Here is a 21,601-nt window from a genome sequence, read left to right on the forward strand (position 1 = left end):
AGGGTGCCTGGGCTTCCTGTTCCTGAGGCCTGGCTCCATGTCGAGAGAGATTTTCCAGCTACAAGTCAGCAAGAAGACCCCTCTGGGCCTTTAGGGTGGGGCTGCTTGGACGGGGGTGGGGGGGTATCCAAGGACACCCAACCTCCCCACCTTGAGAGACAGCCGCAGGGTGTACACCAGCCCAGGCTGACAGCCGACCAGGGAGGCCTCCTGCCTGGAGCTGGAGCCTTCAGTACCACCCAGGTGAGCATGGGCAATTCATTTCTTTTCCCTGAGCTCGTTCCTTCACCTGCACAACAAAGTAGGGTGTTGGGGGCACCCTCTAGCTCTAGGGCTCTTATGCCTAGCATGGGACCCCTGCCCCACCTCAGCATCTGGAGGCCGCTGTGTTCAGGGCCTGGGTTGGGACTGAGGACAGGCTGCAGGAGGATGTACCCTGAGATCAGTGGTGGCCTCAAGTTCTGTCTGTCTTCAGCACTGTTGGACTCACTCCCTGGGGCCTCTACCTCTGAGGGAAGTCCCATTATTGTCCTCATTTCAAAGATGAGGAAGCAGGCCCAGACCAGTGAGGGAGCCCACCCAAACCCCATACCCCACAGGTAGCAGTGGCAGAGCCAGGGATCTGGACTGAGGATGTGGCCTGATGTCAGGCCTTCCTGGCGGGGCCTCCAGGAGCCGGATGGGAATGTGTAACAGGTGCTGCCCATGCCTCGTCTGGCACCTGCTTCCTCTCTGCTCCTTCTGGGGAGAGGGAGGTGTGGCTGGGACAGGGCAGATGGGGGGACAGGAGAGGCAGGGGGATGGACATGGAGTGTGACGCTGGGGTTGACTGGGTACAGGCCAGGCTGGGACTCAGAGGGATGGGTGGGTGGAAGGTGATCTATGAGGACAGGGGAGGGTACCTGCCACGTACCCGGGGAGTGTCAGGCAGTTGGACCGGAAAGAGCCCTCCTTCCTCTCCTGCCCTCCTGGCTGCAGGCCCCCAGTGTCTGAGCTGCCCACCTGGGGGCAGAGGTAAGGTGGGGAGGATGTTTGGATACAGGGATGGGTCCCTGGTTGGGGAGGCCCTGGTGTGAGGCCACTCCACCCAGGCCCTGACCTGAGCCCCCAGCTCTGTATTTCTAGGTTCATGGGGGGCTGACAGCCTTATCTTTGCCTTATGACGGGTGGCCCGTGGTTTCCTGCCAACAGCTCCTGTTTCCGGAGGCCCGGCAGGGCCCAGGCAGAGTGAGGAGGGGCAGTGGGGCCGGGCCTGGGTGGCCCCACCGGCCCCGCCCCCATCTATCTTTGGGAATTTATTTGTCCACAGGCGTGGCTGGCCCACAGTCCACTGCTTGCCAGGGGCCAAGAGCTGCTCTTGACCGCCCAAGGATTCTCCCTCCCAACCCAAGCACCTTCAACTGACCTCTGATTCCTGGCCTCTGGCCCCAGCTGCCTGCCCTTCCTAAGGGGCTGGGAAGGCCATAGAAGCTCCTCTGTAGATGTGGGTGTTGACACCTGGCTCACCTCCAGAGCAAAGGCTCAGTTCTCAGTCCGCAGCCTGGTCCACCATGGCACGGAGGCTCCAGGATGAGCTGGCCGCTTTCTTCTTCGAGTATGACACTCCCCGAATGGTGCTCGTGCGCAACAAGAAAGTGGGCATCGTCTTCCGCCTGATCCAGCTCGTGGTTCTGGTTTACGTCATTGGGTGAGTCTGGGCCCCCTCCCCACTACCCTCTTGCACCATCCCCCGAGTGAGCCTGTCCTCCGGGTTCTGGGCTGCCTCCTATGACCCCACAGAGCTCCTCTCTCACTTCACTGGGGGTCATCCTTCCTGACAAACCACGGTGGTATTCAGAAGGAAGTCTGCTACTCACTGTCGGGATGGAGACACTGAGGTAGAAGCCCTGCCCTGGGTCGTATGGTGAATAAGAAGCTAAGTTGTTGGGTCAGAGGAACTAACTCACTGTTAACCATCCCTTCAAGTGGTGAGTGGCTGGAGGCCAGGGCCTTGGCTAGCCACAGCCAGAGTCCTTTGACCTCTGACCTCTTGCCAAGCCAGGCTACTACTGAGATGGAGACTACACCCCATTTTACAGGCCAGAGAAAGACAGGCCCTGCTCCCACCTGCCCTTGCCAAACTAGAGGTATCCTGAGATATTCAGGACCCCTGAAGCGAAGAAACTTTAGTGGGGCCTCTGTGGTGGCATGTCAGGCAGAGGCTGGAGGCCAGTTCTGGTCTCAGGGATGGCAGCTCCTTTCCGGGCATCCTGGGACCTGTCTCACTGTCCCAGGAGTGCAGGGGCAGAAGTGGGGTGGGACTCCCTGTAGTCTGACTGTTCTGGGGGCCACATAAAGACCATCTTCCTGAAATCAGTCTGACTGTCCTGGGAAGTGAGACAGGCCTGGCAGGGGGCTTGCACATGTGTGTGCTTGTGTGGTATGTGTGTGGGTGTGTATTGTACCCAGAGCTTGGTGTTGGTACACATGCCCTCGTGTGTCTGGGTGTGTGCCCAATGGGTGTGGCTGCTGGGTGTGCCCCTGGGGCTGGGTACTCACATATGTGCATGGCCCATGGCTGAGGTGGCTGGGTATCCGATGTGTGTGCCCCTTTCTGGGCAGCTTTGTGCCCACTCACAGTGACTCTGCAGAGGGTTCCTCCAGGGCCACTGAAGTGGGTTCAGCCCCTGCTGGGGGTCTAGAGGTCCCCTGCTGGGGTCTAGAGGTCCCCTGCAGCCCCAGTGTGACTTTGCTATTTGTTTCTGAGGTCCCTGCCCTGTTGGGCTCCATGTCCCCATTTTTGCTGTGGGACCAGACCAGGACTGCTCACTGGGGCCCAGAGCAGGCTGACCAGGAGGCCAAACAGTGACCACACAGCCCTGGTCCCCCCGGGGACTTCGGCATCCAAAGCAGGCTCCTCTCTGCCTCACTCGGTCCCCAAGGCCTTGCAGCTGTCGGGGGGAGCTAGGGCCAGGACCCAGCCTCCTGATACCTTTTGGCCTCTGCCTCCCTTCTGCTCATAAACCAGTTTGACATCTGCAGTGTCATTTGAGTTTGTGAGGAAAACTGAGGTCTAGAGAGGCACAGTGGGGTTTCCAGGTCACCCAGCAAGTCAGCAGCAAGTTCCAGTTAGAACTAAAGCCTCCTGGCACCCGGGTCTCAGCTCTGCCATCTCCTTTCCCACCTCGCATAGGCTGAGAGCCCTTCTAATGGGACACTGGTGGTGTGACACTAGGGACAGGACAGGCCTAAAAGTTCACCATGAGCCACGCTCCTGACTCTCCAGAGAAGAGAGAGGGCACCTGCCTGGGCCCAGCCCATCTGGAGAGGCTGGGAGAATGTTGTCCTCGCTGGGGCCAAATGACTCTCTATTTCTGCTTTTGGGAGCAGCTCCAGGGCCCTCTTGTGTGTTTGCCACAAACTGTCAGGGGAAAAGGGATGGTCCTCCCACCTCACCCTCCGGCTGTAGCCTACGCCCCAAGCCACCATCCAGTCCTGAAGACATCCCTCCAATGATGGGGACCTCACTATCTCCCTGCTTCTGTTTTCCTTCCCAAGACAGCCTGCCTAGTTCCCAAACGGCTGTAGCCTCCTCAGCATAGCGAGGCTCAGAGGCACTGAGTGATTTAGCCTGGACCTCAGCAGCCAGCAAAAGGCGAACCCGGATTTGAATCCCGCTGTGTGGCTTCAGTCAGCCTTGATATCTGGAAAGGAAACATCCTCAGAGAGGGGCACTCACATAGCAGAGGGAAGAAGGCAGGGTCCCTCACAGCATCCCCCCAACCCCACCCTCCAGCCCAGGCTGCCAGCTCTGGCTTTGACGGCCACTCCTGCTTATCTTTGGCTCCCCCTTCTGACCACTGCTTATTACTGCACTGTCTGGCTGCTCAGCAAGGAGTCCACAGCTGCAGACAGAAACCAATCTGGGCTTGGTCTTTCCTCAGACCTCAGTTTCCCAACTGTTCCATGGAGAAGGGGGCGGGGGGCCTCTAAAGATGTTGCAGGCAGACTCAACAACTTTCTCTCTACTGAGGACGGATGGCCTTTCTTTAATTAAGCCCCCACCTAAGGCCCCTGTCTGAATGACCCTGTGGGTGTTGCAGAGAGACAGAGCAGGGGATAGAAGAAGGACTGAACTCCCAGACCGCAGAGACAGGGCGGGACGGGCAAAGAGACCTGGACGGAGGGCCAGACATGGAGAGTAACTGCTCAGATGAAGGGGCCCTCAGACTTAGGGCTGGAGGCAGAGTCACCAAGACGGAGAGGCTGAGGTGATGAGAACCCAAACAGGCTCTGAGGAGCGAAACTAAAGCTGTGTTCTCCAGCGGTTACACTCTTCAGAGATTCCGGGGCAAGTGAAGGGACTGGGTGAGCCTGAGGCCTGGTGGGCTGAGCTAAGATCTCACTCTTTTTGACTCGAATTACAATGGTTAATTTCCAAGTCAGAGCTGTGTGCTGGGAAGTGATGAGCTCCTGGCAGCTGCAGGTGTGCATCCAGTGGGCTGTTGCCTATGACCTAGCAGGCCCATACAAGGGGTGTGCTGGGACATGTGCCCCGGCTGGGGGGTTCTGTCCCGAATGGCTGCAGCCTCCTCAGCATAGGGAGGCTCAGAGGCACAGAGTGTTGCAGGGGAGGTCTGGCTGTGGCACACAGGACGGTTCCAAAGGCAATTTGTGAATGATGCTTGGGGAGGTGTGAGGGTGTCTTTTTTTCCTACAGATACATATAACAATAACAGTATTATACACAGCAGTAATAGTAGTATAACTGTTCGAGTTCCCGGACCCGATTCCAATGTGTGTAAATGTGGGAGAGGGTCTTCCCATACATTAACACCCAGCAATTCTTGAACACCAGCAGGGTGTCTGAGAACTCAACTCAATTCTGATACTTTCTGCCCAGAGATGGCACCAGATTCCTAGGTTAAGGGCTCTGTCCTGCAAGACTGCCCTTCACCCCCCACTCCAGGCACCGGTCACAAGCCCCAACCTCCCCCTTGGATTCAATTAATTCTCTAGGGCTCACAGAACTCAGAAAAACACAAGTTTACCAGTTTAATAAAGGATACAAGTTAATAGCCAGATGAAAAGATACTTGGGGCAAGGTCCCAAATAAAGGAGCTTTCTATCCTCGTGGAGCTTGGGGCCAGGTTCTGTGGCACGTTGAGGTGTTCAGGTTCCCCAAGCACAGAAGTTCCCTGATTGGTATTAGAAAACAGCATAAAACCTAAATGCAATTTGTAGGAGGTTTAAAACATTTTAACAGTAAGGTATTAACAAGGGGCCACGTGGTGGAAGCTGCTCAGGCTGAGAGTGGGGGTGGGAATTGATAAGGGCCTGGCTGTACCTGTTTGAGTTTTTTAAACCTACCAATAAGATTAAGACAAATGTAAGGGAAAGATAGAACTGGTTTAGGCGACGTCCGGGAAATAATGTGAACCCTGTAGTACTCAGCCAATGAGGAACCAGGGGAGGGACTCGCACACTAGGAGATAAATTATTGGCGCCAAACTCCCCAGGTGTGCCTGCCCACCAGACTCCCAATCCTGCAAGACCGTCATTAAAGCCTCGCTCCGCTGTTCTCTTTGTCTCCGTGTCCACTTACTGAATTTGGACCAGTGAGTGTGTTTCTCACACTGGGAAGCAGGATCCAACCGAGCAGAGGGTTAAGCTCTCAGGAGTTTTGTGAGGGCTTCATTGCATAGTCATGACTGACTAAGTTATTGGCTATTGGCTGATTCAGCCTCCAGCCCCTGCCCTCGGGTGGGGGGTCGAAAAACCTCTCATTAACATGACAAAACACCATTTCACCTTTAAGACTGCAGTGTCTTCAGGACTGCAGGCCTGGTGGGCTGAGATCTCACTCTTTTTGACTCAAATTACAATGGTTAATTGTATGCATGACCAAATATATATTTCTTATGACTTGTTGTATCACAGGAGGGGAGCCTAGGAAGAGTTCCTGGAGGAGGGCACACAGTGGTGGAAGCAGCCTTGAGCAAACGCTTGGGGGCTGTAGTCCAGGCAGGCCTATTTTGGGTTTTCCCTCAGGTGCCCCGACGCACCCTCACACAGAGCTCGCGAGTCACCTGCCTCTGAGATTCCCGGTCCTGGAGCACACCAGTGAGGGATAAGGATAGCTATAAGTCACTGCTGAGAGAAACACATCGGAGGACATTCCTAAAGCTCTGTGCCCAGTGCTGTTTCGGGCTCCGTGGGACACTGGGGGAGAGGGGAGAGCGGACGAATCAGGCAGAGGTCCTTTGGTTCCTAGTGAGGAGTGGGGCTACTGACTGGTTTATGTAACTAAAAAAATCCATGTGGGCTCCAGGCCTGGCTGGGTCCTCCATGCTGAGGGCACGGGAAGAGCCAGTTCTCTGGGAGATGCGGTGCTGGGGTCTGTTCCATTTGGGCTCCCCGAGGAAGCCAACCAGGATCTTCTTGGCTCACTCTTCCGCGAAGGCTTCGTTCTCAGGCAGGCTTTCTGTGCTCAGAGCGCAGAACGGCCACCAGCAGCTCCAGGCTGACATCCCCCCAGCTTACCCACCTCCCGCGGCACAGGAGTGTCTCCTCTAGAGTTTCAGAGAAAGTCCCAGGTCCAGCTCTTACTGGCTGGGGTTGGGTCATGTGCCCATCCAGAACCAATCGCTGGCCAAGGAAACGGAATGTCAGATTGGTGGAGCCTGGTTTCTGCCCACCTGGGCCAGGAACCCCTGCTGGAAAGCAGACTGTGATTAAAGGTTCTGGAGCAGGCAAGGAGCAGCAGAAGAGTCCCCAGGGCCAGGCAGGAGGGCATGAAAGGAGCCCAGGGAGAAAAGGTGGAGGGGTGAGCAGGGCTGCTCACTCAGGCCTCTGAACGCCAGGCTGAGGAATGTGGCCTTTCTCCTGCCGGCAGTGGGGAGCCATGGAAGGGTGTCTAGCAGGGGGCAGACAGGTGAGCGAGAGGGCCCGAGGCAGCACAGCTGTGGAGAGGCAGAGGGCGAGCTGGGCCAAAGCAGAAGCAGGGAGCATGGATGACAGAGGTCGCCATCCTGGTAGGCCCCACACAGGGGTGGCCATGGCTGAAACTCTGTCCATCAGTGCTGCGGGAGGACATGTGCCCAGCATGGCCAGAATTCCCAACTTCTCAAGAGCAGTGGGAAATTGGAATTTGTGGGCAAAATGAGCCTATTGGTTTTTAAGAGTTGGTGACTCACTCAAAAAAACACAAATTGCCATCTTGACTTGTCTACATGCTGCTTGTTAACCTCTGAGCTGCCAGTGTGGTCCCCAGCTCTGAGCTCAGTCCTGCCTGGGCCTGGAGTCTGGTCTTGCGCCTCCCCAAGGCTCCTCTGCCCCATAGCATGTGCCCAGTCTGGTCAAATCCCACCTGTGGCCCCACAATTATACCATGTGCCCCACCCACCATGAGACCCGTCCTCTAGTCTCCATTCCAGAGCTCCCCCGGCATCTGCCCTAGCACCTCTTAAGTCTCAGCCTCCCTGCTGTAGACCCTCTCGGTCCTTAGAGGGAAGCAGGGAGGACAGGAAGGACAGAGGGCCCCAAAGAATGTGGGGCCGATGGCAAAATAGGGTGTGACGGTGATGTCCAGGCTTTGAGCTTGGGGGACAGGGGGGACAGTGCCATCCTCCATGATGAGAGCTTCAGAGGGACAAGTTCTGGGGAGGTGAGGCACTCAGGTTGGTCCTGTTGAATTTTTTGTTTTAAGGTATAATTCACATGCCATCACAGTCATCCTTTTAAAATATGTAATTTGGTGGTTTTAGTATAATCACAAAGTTGTGCAACCATCACCACTAATGGCAGAACATTTTCCCTGCTCTGAAAAGAAATGCTGTACCCCTTAGCAATCTCTCCCATTCCCCCTCCTTGCACCCTACTTGCCTACTCTGCACACTGCACATTTCCTATAATATATACAACACATGGTCTTTTGCGTCTGGCTCCTTTTACTTAGCGTACTGTTTGTTAGGTTCATCCATGTTGGTTGTAACATGAATCAGCTTGCCACTCCTTTTTATGGCTGAATAACATTCCATTGTATGGATATACCGCCTCTGACTTATCTGTTTAGCAGCTGATCACATTTGGGTTGTTTGCATTTTTTGTCTTTGTTGCTATGAATACTTATGTCCAAGTGTTTGTATGGACATACATTTTCAGTTCTCTTGGGTGTATACCCAGGAGTGGGATTGCCAAGTCACATGATAATTCCATGTTTAACTTTTGGGGGGAACTGTTGTCCAAAGGGTCAAGTTGAGTTTGAGATACCTGTGAGATGTCTGGGGAGGAGAGCCAGGGTAGGGGGAAGGAATGTGTGTCACTAAGCTGTGGGAAATGTAGGCTTATATGTAAGTTCCTTGAGTACAGAATTTTGGTGTGTCTTGTTCACTTCTGTATTTTTACTGCTTACAAAAGGGCTTGGCACATAATAGAGGCTCAATAAATAAGTATTTGTTGAATAACTAAATGAATGTGTGTGTGTCTGAGCCTCGGAGAAAGTGCAGAAGTAGAGATAGAAATCGGGGGACACAGGAAAACAACTCTATTTACAATGAATCAAAAACAATAAAATACCTAGGAATAAACCTAACCAAGGAGGTGAAAGACTTATGCTCTGAAAACTACAAGACACTCATGAGAGAGATTAGAGAGGACACCAAAAAATGGAAATCTATCCCATGCTCATGAATAGGAAGAATTAATATTGTCAAAATGGCCAACCTGCCCAAAGCAATTTACAGGTTCAGTGCAAACCCTATCAAAATAACAACAGCATTCTTCAATGAACTAGAACAAATAGTTCTAAAATTCATATGGAACCACAAAAGATCCCGAATAGCCAAAGCAATCCTGAGAAAGAAGAACAAAGCTGGTGGGATATACTCCCTGACTTCAAGTTTTACAACAAAGCTACAGTAATCAAAACAGATTGGTACTGGCACAAGAACAGACCCATAGATCAATGGAACAAAATAGAAAGCCCAGATATAAACCCACACATATATGGTCAATTAATATATGATAAAGGAGCCATGAATATATAATGGGGGAAAGACAGCCTCTTCAACAACTGGTGTTGGCAAAACTGGACAGCTACATGTAAGAGAATGAAACTGGAGTATTGTTTAACTCCATACACAAAAGTAAACTTGAAATGGATCACAGACCTGAATGTAAGTCATAAAAGTATAAAACTCTTAGAAGAAAGCATAGGCAAAAATCTCTTGAACATAAGCATGAGCAATTTTTTCTTGGACACATTTCCTTGGGCAAGGGAAACAAAATAAATGAACAAATGGGAACTACATCAAACTAAAAACTTCTGTACAGCAAAGGACACCATCAGCAGAACAAAAGGGCATCCTACAGCATGGAAGAACATATTTGTAAATGACTTATCCAAAAAGGGATTAACCTCCAAAATATATAAAGAACTCACATGCCTCAACACCCAGAAAACAAATAACCCAATTAAGAAAAGGGAGGAGGACCTGACAGACAGTTCTCCAAAGAAGAAATACAAATGGCCAACAGGCACATGAAAAGATGCTCCACATCGCTAATGATTAGAGAAATGCAAATTAAAACCACAATGAGATATCATCTCATACCAGTTAGAATGGCCACTATCCACAGACAAGAGAGAACAAGTGTTGGCAGGGGTGCAGAGAAATAGGAACCCTCCCACACTGATGGTGGGACTGCAAATTGGTGCAACCATTGTGGAAAGCAATACGGAGGTTCCTCAAAAAGCTAAAAATAGAAATACCATTTGACCCAATAATTCCACTCCTAGGAATTTACCCAATTAAAACAAAATCTCTGATTCAAAAAGATATATGCACCCCTATGTTTATCGCAGCACTATTTGCAATAGTCAAGATATGGAAGCAACCTAACTGCCCATCAATAGATGAATGGATAAAGAAGAGGTGGTACATATACACAATGGAATTTTATTCAGCCATAAAAAGAAAAGAAATCCTGCCATTTGCGACAACATGGATGGGTCTAGAAGATATTATGCTCAGTGAAATAAGCCAGATGGAGAAAAATACTATATGATTTCACTTATTTGTGGAATATAAAAACAAAGCAAAACAGAAGGAACAAAACAGCATTAGACTCATAGACACTGAGAAGTGACTAGTGGTTACCACAGAGGAGGGGAGTGGGTGGGGGTGCAGGGGGGGAGTGCGAGGAGGACCATTGAACCACTGTGATGTATATTTCATTAAAAAAAAAAGAAATCAGGGGACACCGTGTGTGACACCTCACGTGGGATTTGCCAGCTCTGAGAATGGAAGCCAGGGCTATGGAGCAGATGGGCATTTAAAGAGGAACTAGTGAGGGAGGGCTTGAGACAGTGAAAACAGGAGGATTATTATGTGCTTACTGTGTGCTAATTTCCTTAAAGAGAACTCATGAAAATGTCCCCCAATCAGCTAGACTCTTTCTTCTGGGCCCTAGCCCACAGCTCAGTGAAGGGTCAGGCCTTGCTTATATCTGTTGAATGAGCAGTGTCTTTGAAACGGGTGCCATGGCCTCCATTTTACTGATAAATCCAAGGCTCAGAGAGGTTTAGTCTTTAGCCTGAAGCTACACTGCTGGTGAGTGGCAGTGCTGACACCTGAACCTCAGCCTCTGGGACCCAGAGGCCACACTCTTGGCCACTCCACCACACAGCCTCCTCCATGAGGGGCTGTTGGAAAGAATAGGGAAGAAGGGCTTCTGGAGATGCTGTTCCTTCAGCAGCGGGCCACCTTGGTGGTGGCAGCCTGGCCAGGTCAAGATGCATGTGCTTTTGGGGGGGTGAGCATGGCCAAATGCTCATTCTATTATTACCAGAACTGAGGTCAGTGATGTCAGATTTGCCTTTTCCCTTTGACCCCAGGTGACAGACGCCTGCATCAGCCCCAGCGTGCAGCCTGGGTGTGGCCCTGCCTCCCCTCTGCTCCGCTGGCTCCAGGCGGACATGCTGATGGCTGATGCCCGGCTGCTCAGGGAAGGGGACAGAGTCCTGGGTCTGAGACCTGGAGCCTGGGGTCTGCCTCTAACTCTCCGGGCTTCAGTTCTTCCATCTATGTTGTAAGGAGTCGGTATTGAGCAAAGAGAGAAATGAGGGTGGGGTGGCACGGCTGGGGGCTGCCAAAAGGGAGGTCAGGGACCTCTCCCACAGGGGCTCAGAATGTGGAGTAGCACTCACCACCCCCCAACAGCTCCTTCTAGCTTGAGCATGAAGCTAAAAGCCTCCTTAGGGAAGGACGCTAAGGAGAGCAGAGGCGTGGGTGAGCCCCCCCACCCCCCGTCCCCCAGAGGAGGCTGCAGGCAGGACGGTAGGCTCAGAACACGGGGAACTTGGGGCCTTTGTCAGGCTTCATGTGCTGCCATCTGGGACCTGCAGGGGGCAGCAGTGACCATGCTTAGCTTAGGCTTGTGGGGGTGGTTTGGCTCCAGTGCCAGACTGAGGGAGGGTCTTGAAGAAAGAGAGGAGTGGACTGGGGGTGGGGGGAGTACTTAGGTGGGCTGCATTCCTAGGGCCTGGAGCAAGGAGACAGCCCCAGAGAACTAGCAGTGACTCTGGGACTAAGAGGCGCAGAGGATTCTGTTGCCAGGCCTGAGCTCTAGAGCACAGGAGAGGGGCTTTGAGCGCAAAGTTCAAAGGACAGATGAGCTGGGGGGTAGGGTTGGGGGTGAAGAGGTAAAATATAACCGCCCACAGTCAGACACAGCCATAGGTGTGCTCACACAGGACTCTCAGTTTTAAGCAACAGAAACCAAACCCAAACTGCCTTAATTAAAAGAAGGGAATTTATTAGCCTTATGTAACTGAAAAGTCCAGAAGTAGATTTTTTCAACATGCTTCAGGCATGACTGGATCCAGGTGCTCAAAGAACATTGATTGACAAGTCTTGGTCATGTGCCCCCCACCCCAATCCTGAGGCTCGGAGGGAGGTCAGCTTTGCTGGACCTCCCCAGTTAAAAGTGGAGAACCCAAAGGGGCAGAGATCCTTGAAGCTGGGAAGGGAAGGCCAGAATTTCCCCAGAAAGCTCAACTGGGGCCAGATGCCGCAAGGCCTTCAGAGGGTCACTTGCCCCATTTCCTTTCCCACACCCTTTGCCAGGGATTCCCAACATGGCAGAGATAATCATAGCTAATGTCTATATGGCTCCTACTCTGTGCCAGTCCCCTTCTGAGTGCTTTTACATGCATTAACTCACAAGAACTGTTATTGTTATCCCCATTTTACAGATGAGGAAACTGAGGCAGAGAAGAAGTGAATAGCTTACCTCAAATTACACAGCCTGTGAGTAGTGTAGTTGGGAATCAACTCCTGGCTCTTGTACACTGAAGGCCAGGCTTTCAGCCATCATGCTCTGCTGTTTCTTGGTAGGAGGGCCTCAGGAAGGAAGGAGCACCCTGGGAATGAGGACTGTGGTCCAAGAGGCTCAGCCTGCAGACCCCAAATCATGCTCTTGGGAAAGGATCTGAAGGAGTCCTTCAGTGGGTCTTCTTCCTGGGAATTAGTATTTTCAGAGTGAAAAGAATGGTGGAAGTTCAGGCATAGGCCAAGTGGGGAGGCAGGTGAGGCTCTCCTGCCTCCAGCCCAAGATGTAGCTTCAGGAACAGCGAGTGGCTCAGAGATGTATCTGGGGAAGGGGAGGGGAAGGACCTGACATGTCTGGCTGGTGTCAGAGAGGGCGGTGGCCCACTTAGCCACATGCCATCCTGAGCAGCACCGCCAAGCTCTGGCCCCTCTGCCCCTCCAATCCCTCTGTAGGTGGGTGTTTGTCTACGAGAAGGGCTACCAGACCTCGAGTGGCCTCATCAGCAGTGTGTCTGTGAAACTCAAGGGTCTGGCCGTGACGCAGCTCCCAGGCCTGGGTCCCCAGGTCTGGGACGTGGCTGACTACGTCTTCCCAGCCCAGGTGAGCTGACTCAGGGCTGCACCTTCCACCCACAGGGCCTGGCTCAGAGCTGGTTGGGCTCTGTCTCACCGCCCTACAGGACCAGGCCAGCTCCTTCGTCTCTCTGAGGGGCAGGAGCAGCCTCCTAGTATCACCCACTCTGCCCTCATGGGGCATGGAGGCTGCTGGGTGCCACGTGGATTCTAGGGGCCTCCTGGAACAGCGCTTGGGTTCTCCAGGCTGTTCCCACAGCTCAGAGCCCTGCCCTCCCTCCCCCTGCCTCTCACTTCCAGGGGGACAGCTCTTTTGTGGTCATGACCAATTTCATCGTGACCCCCCAGCAGACGCAAGGCTACTGTGCAGAGGTGAGGACTGCTGCTGTTTCCCCTTCTCTTCTTGGGCCCACAGCGAAAAATAACATGAAGAGGAGGGCCTCTTGGACACTAGAGGTGAAGCCAGACAGGCTTCCTACCAGGGCCACAAGGGTGGAATTCCAGGCATAGATTCACACCAGCAAGCAGCCACCATTGGCAGTGCTGAGGCTCCCCTCACAGCTGTGTGCCAGACAGGACGCTGAGCCTCAGGGCCCGCCCAACCCCAGGTCCTGACCTCCCATCCACTGCCTGCTGACAGCCACAGTGGGGCAGCTGGGCATGAGCCCAAGGGCTCCCTGGGAGGGGCCTGGGGGGAGGAGGCTGTGAACAAGGGTCACCCCAAAGCAGTCTGGGACTCTGCCGCCTGCCCTCCCTAGGGTCTTGGGAGTGGGAGGGACTCTTTTCAGGACCCCACCTGAGGGACCTGGGGCCAGCAGATCTCCCCTCCCCCAGCACCCAGAAGGGGGCACGTGCATGGATGACAGTGGCTGCAGGCCAGGGAAGGCAGAAAGGAAGGCCCAAGGTAAGGTTGGCCTCCTGTTGACACCCTCCACAGCCGCTGTCAACCCCAGGCTTCCTCTACTAGGAAGTCCTTCCTGCTCTCTCCCCTCCTGCCACCCCGACCCTGGCCTGCCTCGTCCCAGACCCAGCCACATTTCTGTCCTTACGCCTCTGCTTTTGGGTGCCCTGTCACTTGGAGATCCTAAGCGTGGGGCCTCCTCTGCACACCCATTTGGGGTGGACACTCATGGATTCCTCCCTTGCTCCAGGCATCCGCACGGGCAAGTGTGTAGCCTTTAACAACACTGTGCAGACGTGTGAGATCTTTGGCTGGTGCCCTGTGGAGGTGGACGACAATATCCCGTGGTAACACTCTGTCCTTCCAGAGAGCTGGGAAGAGGGTTCCCAACCCAGACAGAGGGGCATCTGGATACGTGCTCTGGAAAGGATCAGTTGCCCCTTCTTCCAACCCCACCTGGACCCCATCTGTGTGGCTCAGGCCAAAGATGCCCCTGGTCCCTGGTCAAGGGGCCTGAGAGTCACCATTACAGCATACCCACCCCTCCACTGACCCCACAGGTTCTCCCACCCCACACACAGTGCCAAGCTCTGGTGGGCACACAGGGTTCTCCTGGGGAGGGGGCGGTGAATAAGTGTGGTCTCCTCCAGCCCTGCTCTTCTCCGAGAGGCCGAGAACTTCACTCTCTTCATCAAGAACAGCATCAGCTTTCCACGCTTCAAGGTCAACAGGTTCGTGGGAAAAGCAGGCAGAAATGCAGGCGGCTTCCTGAGGCCGCTCCAGCTGGTCTGAACTGTCTCCACTCCTGCTGATTTCACTCTGGAGGCAGAACCCCAGGCTGAGCCCCTGGGATGGGCTGCCTTCAGTCTCAAAGATCTGTGGCAGGGGCATTTCTGGAGCCCCTGAGGGATCCCCAGAGCTTTGGGGCATGGTAGGCATCCTCCCAGCTGGTACACTGCTGTCACCAATGCCCTCTGTCTCCACAGGCACAACCTGGTGGAGCAGGTGAATGCTGCCTACATGAAGACCTGCCTCTATCACAAGATCTTACACCCACTGTGCCCTGTCTTCAAGCTTGGCTATGTGATACAGGAGTCAGGACAGAATTTTAGCACCCTAGCCGAGAAGGTATGGTACTAGGAGAGTGGGGACATCCGGGCCCCAGGATCATCAGGCCAATAAAGGCTTTTCAGGCCCAGTTAGCCACCCTCTCAAGCCTCCCTGGTGTGGACCGAGTTTATATGTGGATTATCTCCTAATACTGGGGTCCCCTGAGGGTCAGGCCTGTGTTCTCAGCAGGGCCAGTATGCACCTGGCACAGAGGAGGTACCCAGAATGGATGGACATCTGTTGAGATCCCACTGTTTTTTAAATATTAGATAAAAGCAGCCTGAATCTCATTGCCCATGGCTCTGAGAAATCCTGTTCCCTGGCCAGGATTCCTGGGAATTCTGGATACTCAGTCACCTGGAGCTCTAAGAGAAATGGTATCATGAGGAGCACAGACCTCTCCGACCTGGTTCAAATCCTGGCTCTGGGCCTAACAAGCAGCATGACCTCAGACAAGTGTCTGATCTTCAGTGTGTCTGAGCTTTCGTACACTGTAAAGTGGGGGCAATAAGAGTAGCAGTCTTCTGGGGTTTTCTTGGGGATCAAGTGAGTTTATGCACAGGACAGCACTTTAGTACCACCTGGCATGTGGCAGCTCCCTGTGTGCTCCCACTTGATCATTATTATCCTGTTCCTGAGGCTGCCTATCCCTTTTCTGTGATATCCCACACACATACACACACACACACATGCACACACGCAAAACCTCACTCACAACACATTTATGTAGAAGAGGGGTTGGCAAATTTTTTCTTTAAAGGGCAAGAAAGTATGTATTTTCAGCTTTTCTGGCCATGTGGCTTCTGCTCCAACTATTCAAGTCGGCTGCCTGTCGGGCAAAGCAACCACGGATGATACATAAACAAATCTGGCCCTTGTGCCTTAGTTTGCAGACCCCTGGAGGGCGTTTATACTGTAGCAACATGCAGGACCAGAAGGCTGAGTGTCAGACCTTCCTGTTCCTAAATCTTTCTGCCACCCCCACTGGAAACTTCTCCATCACCATAGGGTACCAGCCTCCTGCCTAGTGGCCCAGCTCCTCACCTGCTCTGACCATCTCCCATCTCTCCTGCTGCTCAGCCTACCATCATCTGTCCCTGATCCTTTCCTTGTCCAGAGGAGCTCTACTTTTTCAAGTTTTCTCTACCCAGCCCATGTCTTTACAGACTCATTATTTAATCCAGCAACTCTTTACTTGCCTCCCAGGCTGTGACTCGTGCTGGGAGCTCAGGAGCCAGGGTGAATGAGGCAGGCAGCCCCATCTTTGTGGAGCTTACAATCTTGGAGGAGATAGGTTGATAATCACGCAAGATAAATATATGATTACAAAGTGACAAATGTCGAAGAAGAAAACACAGAGGGAATAATAGGGACGTATTTTAGATTGGTGGGAGGAAGGGGAGGCCTCTCAGGAGAAATGACCAAAGGTTGAGAGATAGCCAGCCTTATGGGTAACTGGGGCAACTGCATGTGCAAAGGCCCCGAGGTCGGAAGAACTTTTGTCCTAGAAAGCTGGAGTGATTGGGGGAGGTGGGGCCAGAGAGGGAAACAGGACCTCAATCCTGAAGCAGCTTCTCAGTGTCTCTTCTCAAACAAAAAATGTGTTCCCTCTTCAAGAGACTGCTGGCACTCCTGTAAGGCAGGAGTTCCTTCATCCTGAAACCCCAGACCTTAAACAGCTGTGTTTGTGGCAGGGCGGGGTGGTGGGCATCACCATCGACTGGGACTGTGACCTGGACTGGCACGTGCGACACTGCAAACCCATCTACGAGTTCCATGGGCTGTATGAGGAGAAAAATCTGTCTCCAGGCTTCAACTTCAGGTGCCTGCTGGGCCCTTACCAGTGCACCCTTCCTTGGGGTCCTGAGGGCTTTTCTACTCCCAGAATCTACTGGGGCTGCGTAATTGTCCTGGGAGGGGAGCAGAGGAGCCCGGACAGCTCCCATCCTGCTGGGGCTGGCCAAGCAGGGCGCCAGCAGGGAACAAGACCTTGAAGGGCTGAGCCCCTGCCCCTTGAGGACCACCTGGCCAGGACTGGGAATTTCCACTGGGAAATTGCTGACATCAAGAGTTAGGGCAAGGGTTGAATATAGCTTTCCTGAAGGTTGAATTCAGTCTGGGATCCAGCTGGACGCCCCCTCTGTATAATACTGGGGGGGTCTGCAGCTGTCCTCATGGACTTCTAAGGGGCCCCTGCATCCCTGATGCTCTGAGAACTCTGCGCCCAAGATAGTTCTCCATCACCTTCTCCTACAACCCCACTGCTTTCCCAAGGTTTGCCAGGTACTTTGTGGAGAATGGGACCAACTACCGGCACCTCTTCAAGGTGTTTGGGATTCGCTTTGACATCCTTGTGAATGGTAAGGTGAGTGCTCAGTATAAGGGACAGTCAGGCACACATTCTCAGCTCCTGTGAGTGCCAGTTGGGTGTCTGTGTTTACAAACTTACAAACGACAGCAAGTTGGCTGGGCTTCACTCAGCAGGTCTATTTCTGAGAGCAGACAGCGCTGGGTGCCACTGAGGGCAGGACTTTCCAGCCTGCGACATTACCTCCCCTGCTCTGTCTTCATGTCTAGGAAGGCAGAGCCAAGGTCAAAGCCCAGGGCTCCCGAGCAGCCTCTGGGTCCTCATGTAGAGTCAGAGCTGTGGGCAGTAGGTGGTGGGGCCAGTTACCAGAGTAGGGGGTGGGCCTGGCCTTAGGGCTTCTGAGGAGGGCCTGTTCCACCAGGCCCCTTCTGACTCTAAACCCTTCTCTCCCCTGGGCACTGCCACCAGGCTGGCAAGTTTGACATCATCCCCACAATGACTACCATTGGCTCTGGGATTGGGATCTTCGGGGTGGTGAGTACTGGGATCATGGGGACACCGTGCTGCAGTCAGTCCTTCATCTTCTACCTCTCAGTAGCAGCAAAATCCCCAAACCTTGACTGTAATTGTCCATCCTGATTGAGCCTGCCCCACCACCCTAGATCCACAGTATATCTGAGGAAACTGAGGCCCAAAACTGGGGCAGGACAGAGGTGGGATGGGGCGGTCTTGGTCCCCTGTGGGGCCTGCAGGGCCTCATTCCACCTCCAGGACCTGAGGCCTAGATAGGGCGGGATTCACCTTCAGTAGGGCCTAAGGGATGTGGAGGGCTCTGTCCCTGCCCCCAGATTTCCCACACTCTCTCCACCTCCCCCCACCCCTGCCCCCAGGCCACGGTTCTCTGTGACCTGCTGCTGCTCCACATCCTGCCCAAGAGGCACTACTACAAGCAAAAGAAGTTCAAGTATGCAGAGGACATGGGGCCAGGGGCGGTAAGAGACAGCCTGAGCTGGTCCTTCCGAGGCCTCAGGCCCGTGTGTCTGTGTTGGGGGGCCAGCTGCTTCCCTGAGGCTGACTTTTATTCCCCCCAATGCTTCCACAGGGTGAGCGTGACCCCGCGGCCACCAGCTCCACCCTGGGCCTGCAGGAAAATATGAAGACCTCCTGACCCCCAGCCCCAGGCCCCTGACCATGCACTGTGAGGCTTAAGGCGGGGGCCCTGGGGGCCTCTCCCTCCCAGCCGAGGGAGAGGGGTCTTCCCAGGAGCTCTTCTGCCCTCCCAGCCAAGCAGACACCAGGCTGCCAGCAGCTCAGGGTGGATACTGGGAGAGACCTGCACAATTCTGGGCTCTGGCTCCGCACCTCCCAAGGGAGCCTCACCTGGGCTCAGCCACGTCTACTCCATGGGGGCTGGGCGGGGCGCCTCACACTCCTGTCCCGGAGCTGTGTGCTTCTGAGCCCGCCTCCATCCCACTGCCTCAGTGTCTTTCCACCTGTGCTCTCTAATCTGGCAGCCACTAGCTACAGGTGACCACTTAGATTTCAATTAATTTAAACAATACAAACTTTAGTTCCTCAAACTAGCCACATTACAACTGCTAAGTAGACACACATGGCTAGTGGCTGCCATATCGGACCCCACGGAACATTTTCAGTGTTGTAGAAAGTTCTTTTGTGCAGCTCTGCTTGAGCGCTGTTTTCTTAACTTGCCCCAGACTTCCCTGGGGGCTCATCAACAGGGCAGGCACCTGGGCCCACTCCAGACCTCCGGACCCAGAATCTCCAGGGCTGGCCACATGATCTGCAGGGATAGCAAACTCCACAGGCCATTTTAAGGACCTAAGTTTAAGACCTGTTCCTGACCCGGTACCAGACTTAGCCTGGCCCTGCATGACCTGGCAGGTGTGGACATTGAGCAGGTGTGTGGTGAGGTCACAGGCCACAGGAGTCTCATGCACCCCACCCACCATGTGCACACTTGCCTTCATGCACACCCCCCTCCCATCCACACTGTATGTGAACAGCTTGCATCCTGCAGGCACAACCATTTGAACACACCTCCGCCCCTAAACACAGAAACATGGTCCATGCCACCTCACTTCCATGGGGATTTACTTCTCCACAAGTGTGTCAGGCCAGGGCAGTCCCTTCTAGCCATGAATATTCAGCTACCTCTGGTTGAGTGGGAGCCTCGGCCTGATCCTGGGCTCCCTGCCTGTGGCCCAGCCCCAGCTCCCAAGGCCTGCCCAGCTCTGTCTGAACACAAGGTCTGGGAGGGGTGGAGTACAATAAAAGGAATGAGGACAAACCTCTGTCTTCTGCATTTTCTTCCCAGCCCTCTCTGAAACTCAGTGTGCCCATCTGTGAGACCCAGGGCTGAGCTAAAAGACTTTGAGGTCCTTCTGGATTTCCCTGTGCATAGAGGTGAGCTGATGCTTATGTCCTGAGCCCAGCAGTCGGTGCTGTGGGTCAGCTCACCTCTGTCCATGGGCTGCTGTCCTGGCACAGCTCTGAACGCTGGAGTTCTTCTCAACTCTCCACACACCCTTCCCACAGCTCTGAGAAGCCTGGCACTGGGACAAACAGAGACCCTCAGCAGTGGCCTCACAAAAACAAGGGCAGGAAGGGGCTGGATGTCCCAGGAGGGATTGCTGAGCAAATACCAAAGTGGGGAGGGAGGTCTTGAGTGGAGACAGTGTGGAAGGATTCTCCAGGGGCCCTGTGGCGGGTATGACCTCCAGTCTGGACTGACCAGTACTGTCCACAAGCCAGGATGGAAATGTGCTCTATCTATGCCACACATTGTAGTATTCACTAAACACATGTGGCCACTGAGTTCTTAAAATGTGGCTAGTGCAACCAAGGAACTGTTTTTTATTTTATTCACTTTTAACTAACTTATATCACCACATGTGGCTAGCAGCCACCACACTGGACAGCATAGGCTAGCCCTGACCCTCTCCCTCAGGACCTTGCCTCTACTCTCCTCCCCAGCCGAGAACCATCCTTTTATAGGACAGGAACTCCTTCTTCCCTCCCATCCTTCTCCAGATCTACCTGCTGCTTTTTCATCTCCTGTCTGTCCCCCCCTGAAGGAGCAGATGATCCCTCTTTTATATCCAAACTTCTACTCAGCTCAGACCCCCCAGCAGAGGCTGCCTCTCCCTCTCCCACTTACACCTTTCTGCCTCCACTTGGTTCATGTTCCCCTACAGCTCTGCCTGCTCTCCCTGCACTGCCACCATTCCAAAAAGACCAGTTTATACTACCCCTGCATCCTACCCTCTGCAGCTGGCTTCCAGCCCCCACCCCAACTTCTCCTAGATGCCCTTGCCAAGGTTACTGGCGGTGTCTATGTTGCCAAATCCATGCACACACACTTCAGCCCATATCCTGCTTGGCCCATCAGCCTCTGACACTGTTGACCAAACCCTCCTTTGTTGAAGATTTCCTTCCAGCAGCTCCTAGGACCCACCCTCTCCTGATTTTCCAGCCAGTCTGGTGTGCTGGGAAAAGACAATTTTCAACTACAGCACTGCCTCGGGTCACTGTGCGTCTTTGGGCAAGTGGCTTAACTCTCCAAGCCTGCTCTGAGTCAGGGAAAATGATAGCCTCTCCTCAGGTTGGGGTAAGATAAGATACGTAAAATGCCTAGCACACAGCCTGGCATACAGGAGTGCTCTGCCCCTCCATCCCTCCTCTCATTCGGTGGTGGAATCAGCTAGTCCTCCCAGGACATCTATTCTCTCTAGTGATACCACCCTTCTTTCTTGGCTGGCTATGTGGCTGCCCAAAATGGAAGCTGCATTTCCCAGCCTCCTCTTGCAGCTAGGTCTGGTCATGTGACTAAGTTTTAGCTAATGGGATTATGTGGAAATGTCATGTGATGCCTGGGAACTTTCCTTAAAAGAGACATGGTGCAAATCCTTTGGCCTCTTCTTTTTAATCCCTGTCTCCCTCCCACTACCTGGAATGCATATGCAATGGCTGGAGCTCTAGCCACTACCCTGAACCATGAGGACAAGAGGCATACCCAGATCTTGCTGGAGCAGTGAGTTGAAGGAGCCACATCTGAGAGGTGTTTGTGGAGCACAGCTGGCATGCCAGTCCAGGACTGTCTTCCCTGAGGATCTTATGTGGAATCTCTGTTACTTAGGTCAAAATTGGTCCCACCTAGTTTAGAAATCTTTCCTTCTTAAAAGTGAGTGTCCTGTCCTTGGCCTTTGCTTTATTTGCTCTGAGTTATCTCACCCTTTCCCATGGCTCTGTATTTACAACTGTGGGTCCTTTCTGATAACCTCTAAAACTGGTCCAACCCTCTTTCCTAGACTCTGGCCCCACATATCCAAATCCCTAATTGTCATATCCAATTAGTTATTCATTTGAGAAACATCTTTT

At 53.4% G+C, this 21,601-nt stretch overlaps 1 protein-coding gene across 3 annotated transcripts; it reads left to right on the forward strand.

Moving 5' to 3' along the window:
• Positions 1–1,143: 1,143 nt before the first annotated feature.
• Positions 1,144–19,526, forward strand: P2RX1 (purinergic receptor P2X 1). 3 transcript variants are annotated; one of them, XM_057501022.1, is made up of 12 exons: positions 1,144–1,687; positions 12,765–12,912; positions 13,185–13,256; positions 13,719–13,788; positions 14,036–14,132; positions 14,436–14,516; positions 14,772–14,913; positions 16,590–16,717; positions 17,179–17,260; positions 17,672–17,737; positions 18,094–18,195; positions 18,306–19,526. In XM_057501022.1, the coding sequence occupies exons 1-12, from the start codon at positions 1,482–1,484 to the stop codon at positions 18,369–18,371; spliced, it is 1,260 nt and encodes a 419-aa protein (XP_057357005.1). In that variant the 5' UTR covers positions 1,144–1,481; the 3' UTR covers positions 18,372–19,526. The 3 variants fall into 3 exon arrangements, with proteins under 3 accessions (XP_057357005.1, XP_036743055.2, XP_036743045.2); XM_036887150.2 differs by having other exon boundaries at positions 1,151–1,687; positions 17,170–17,260; XM_036887160.2 differs by lacking the exon at positions 17,672–17,737 and having other exon boundaries at positions 1,147–1,687; positions 17,170–17,260.
• The last annotated feature ends 2,075 nt before the right edge of the window (positions 19,527–21,601 follow it).

Source organism: Manis pentadactyla, chromosome 4 (genome assembly GCF_030020395.1).
Source record: "Manis pentadactyla isolate mManPen7 chromosome 4, mManPen7.hap1, whole genome shotgun sequence".
NCBI classification, from domain to species: Eukaryota; Metazoa; Chordata; class Mammalia; order Pholidota; family Manidae; genus Manis; species Manis pentadactyla.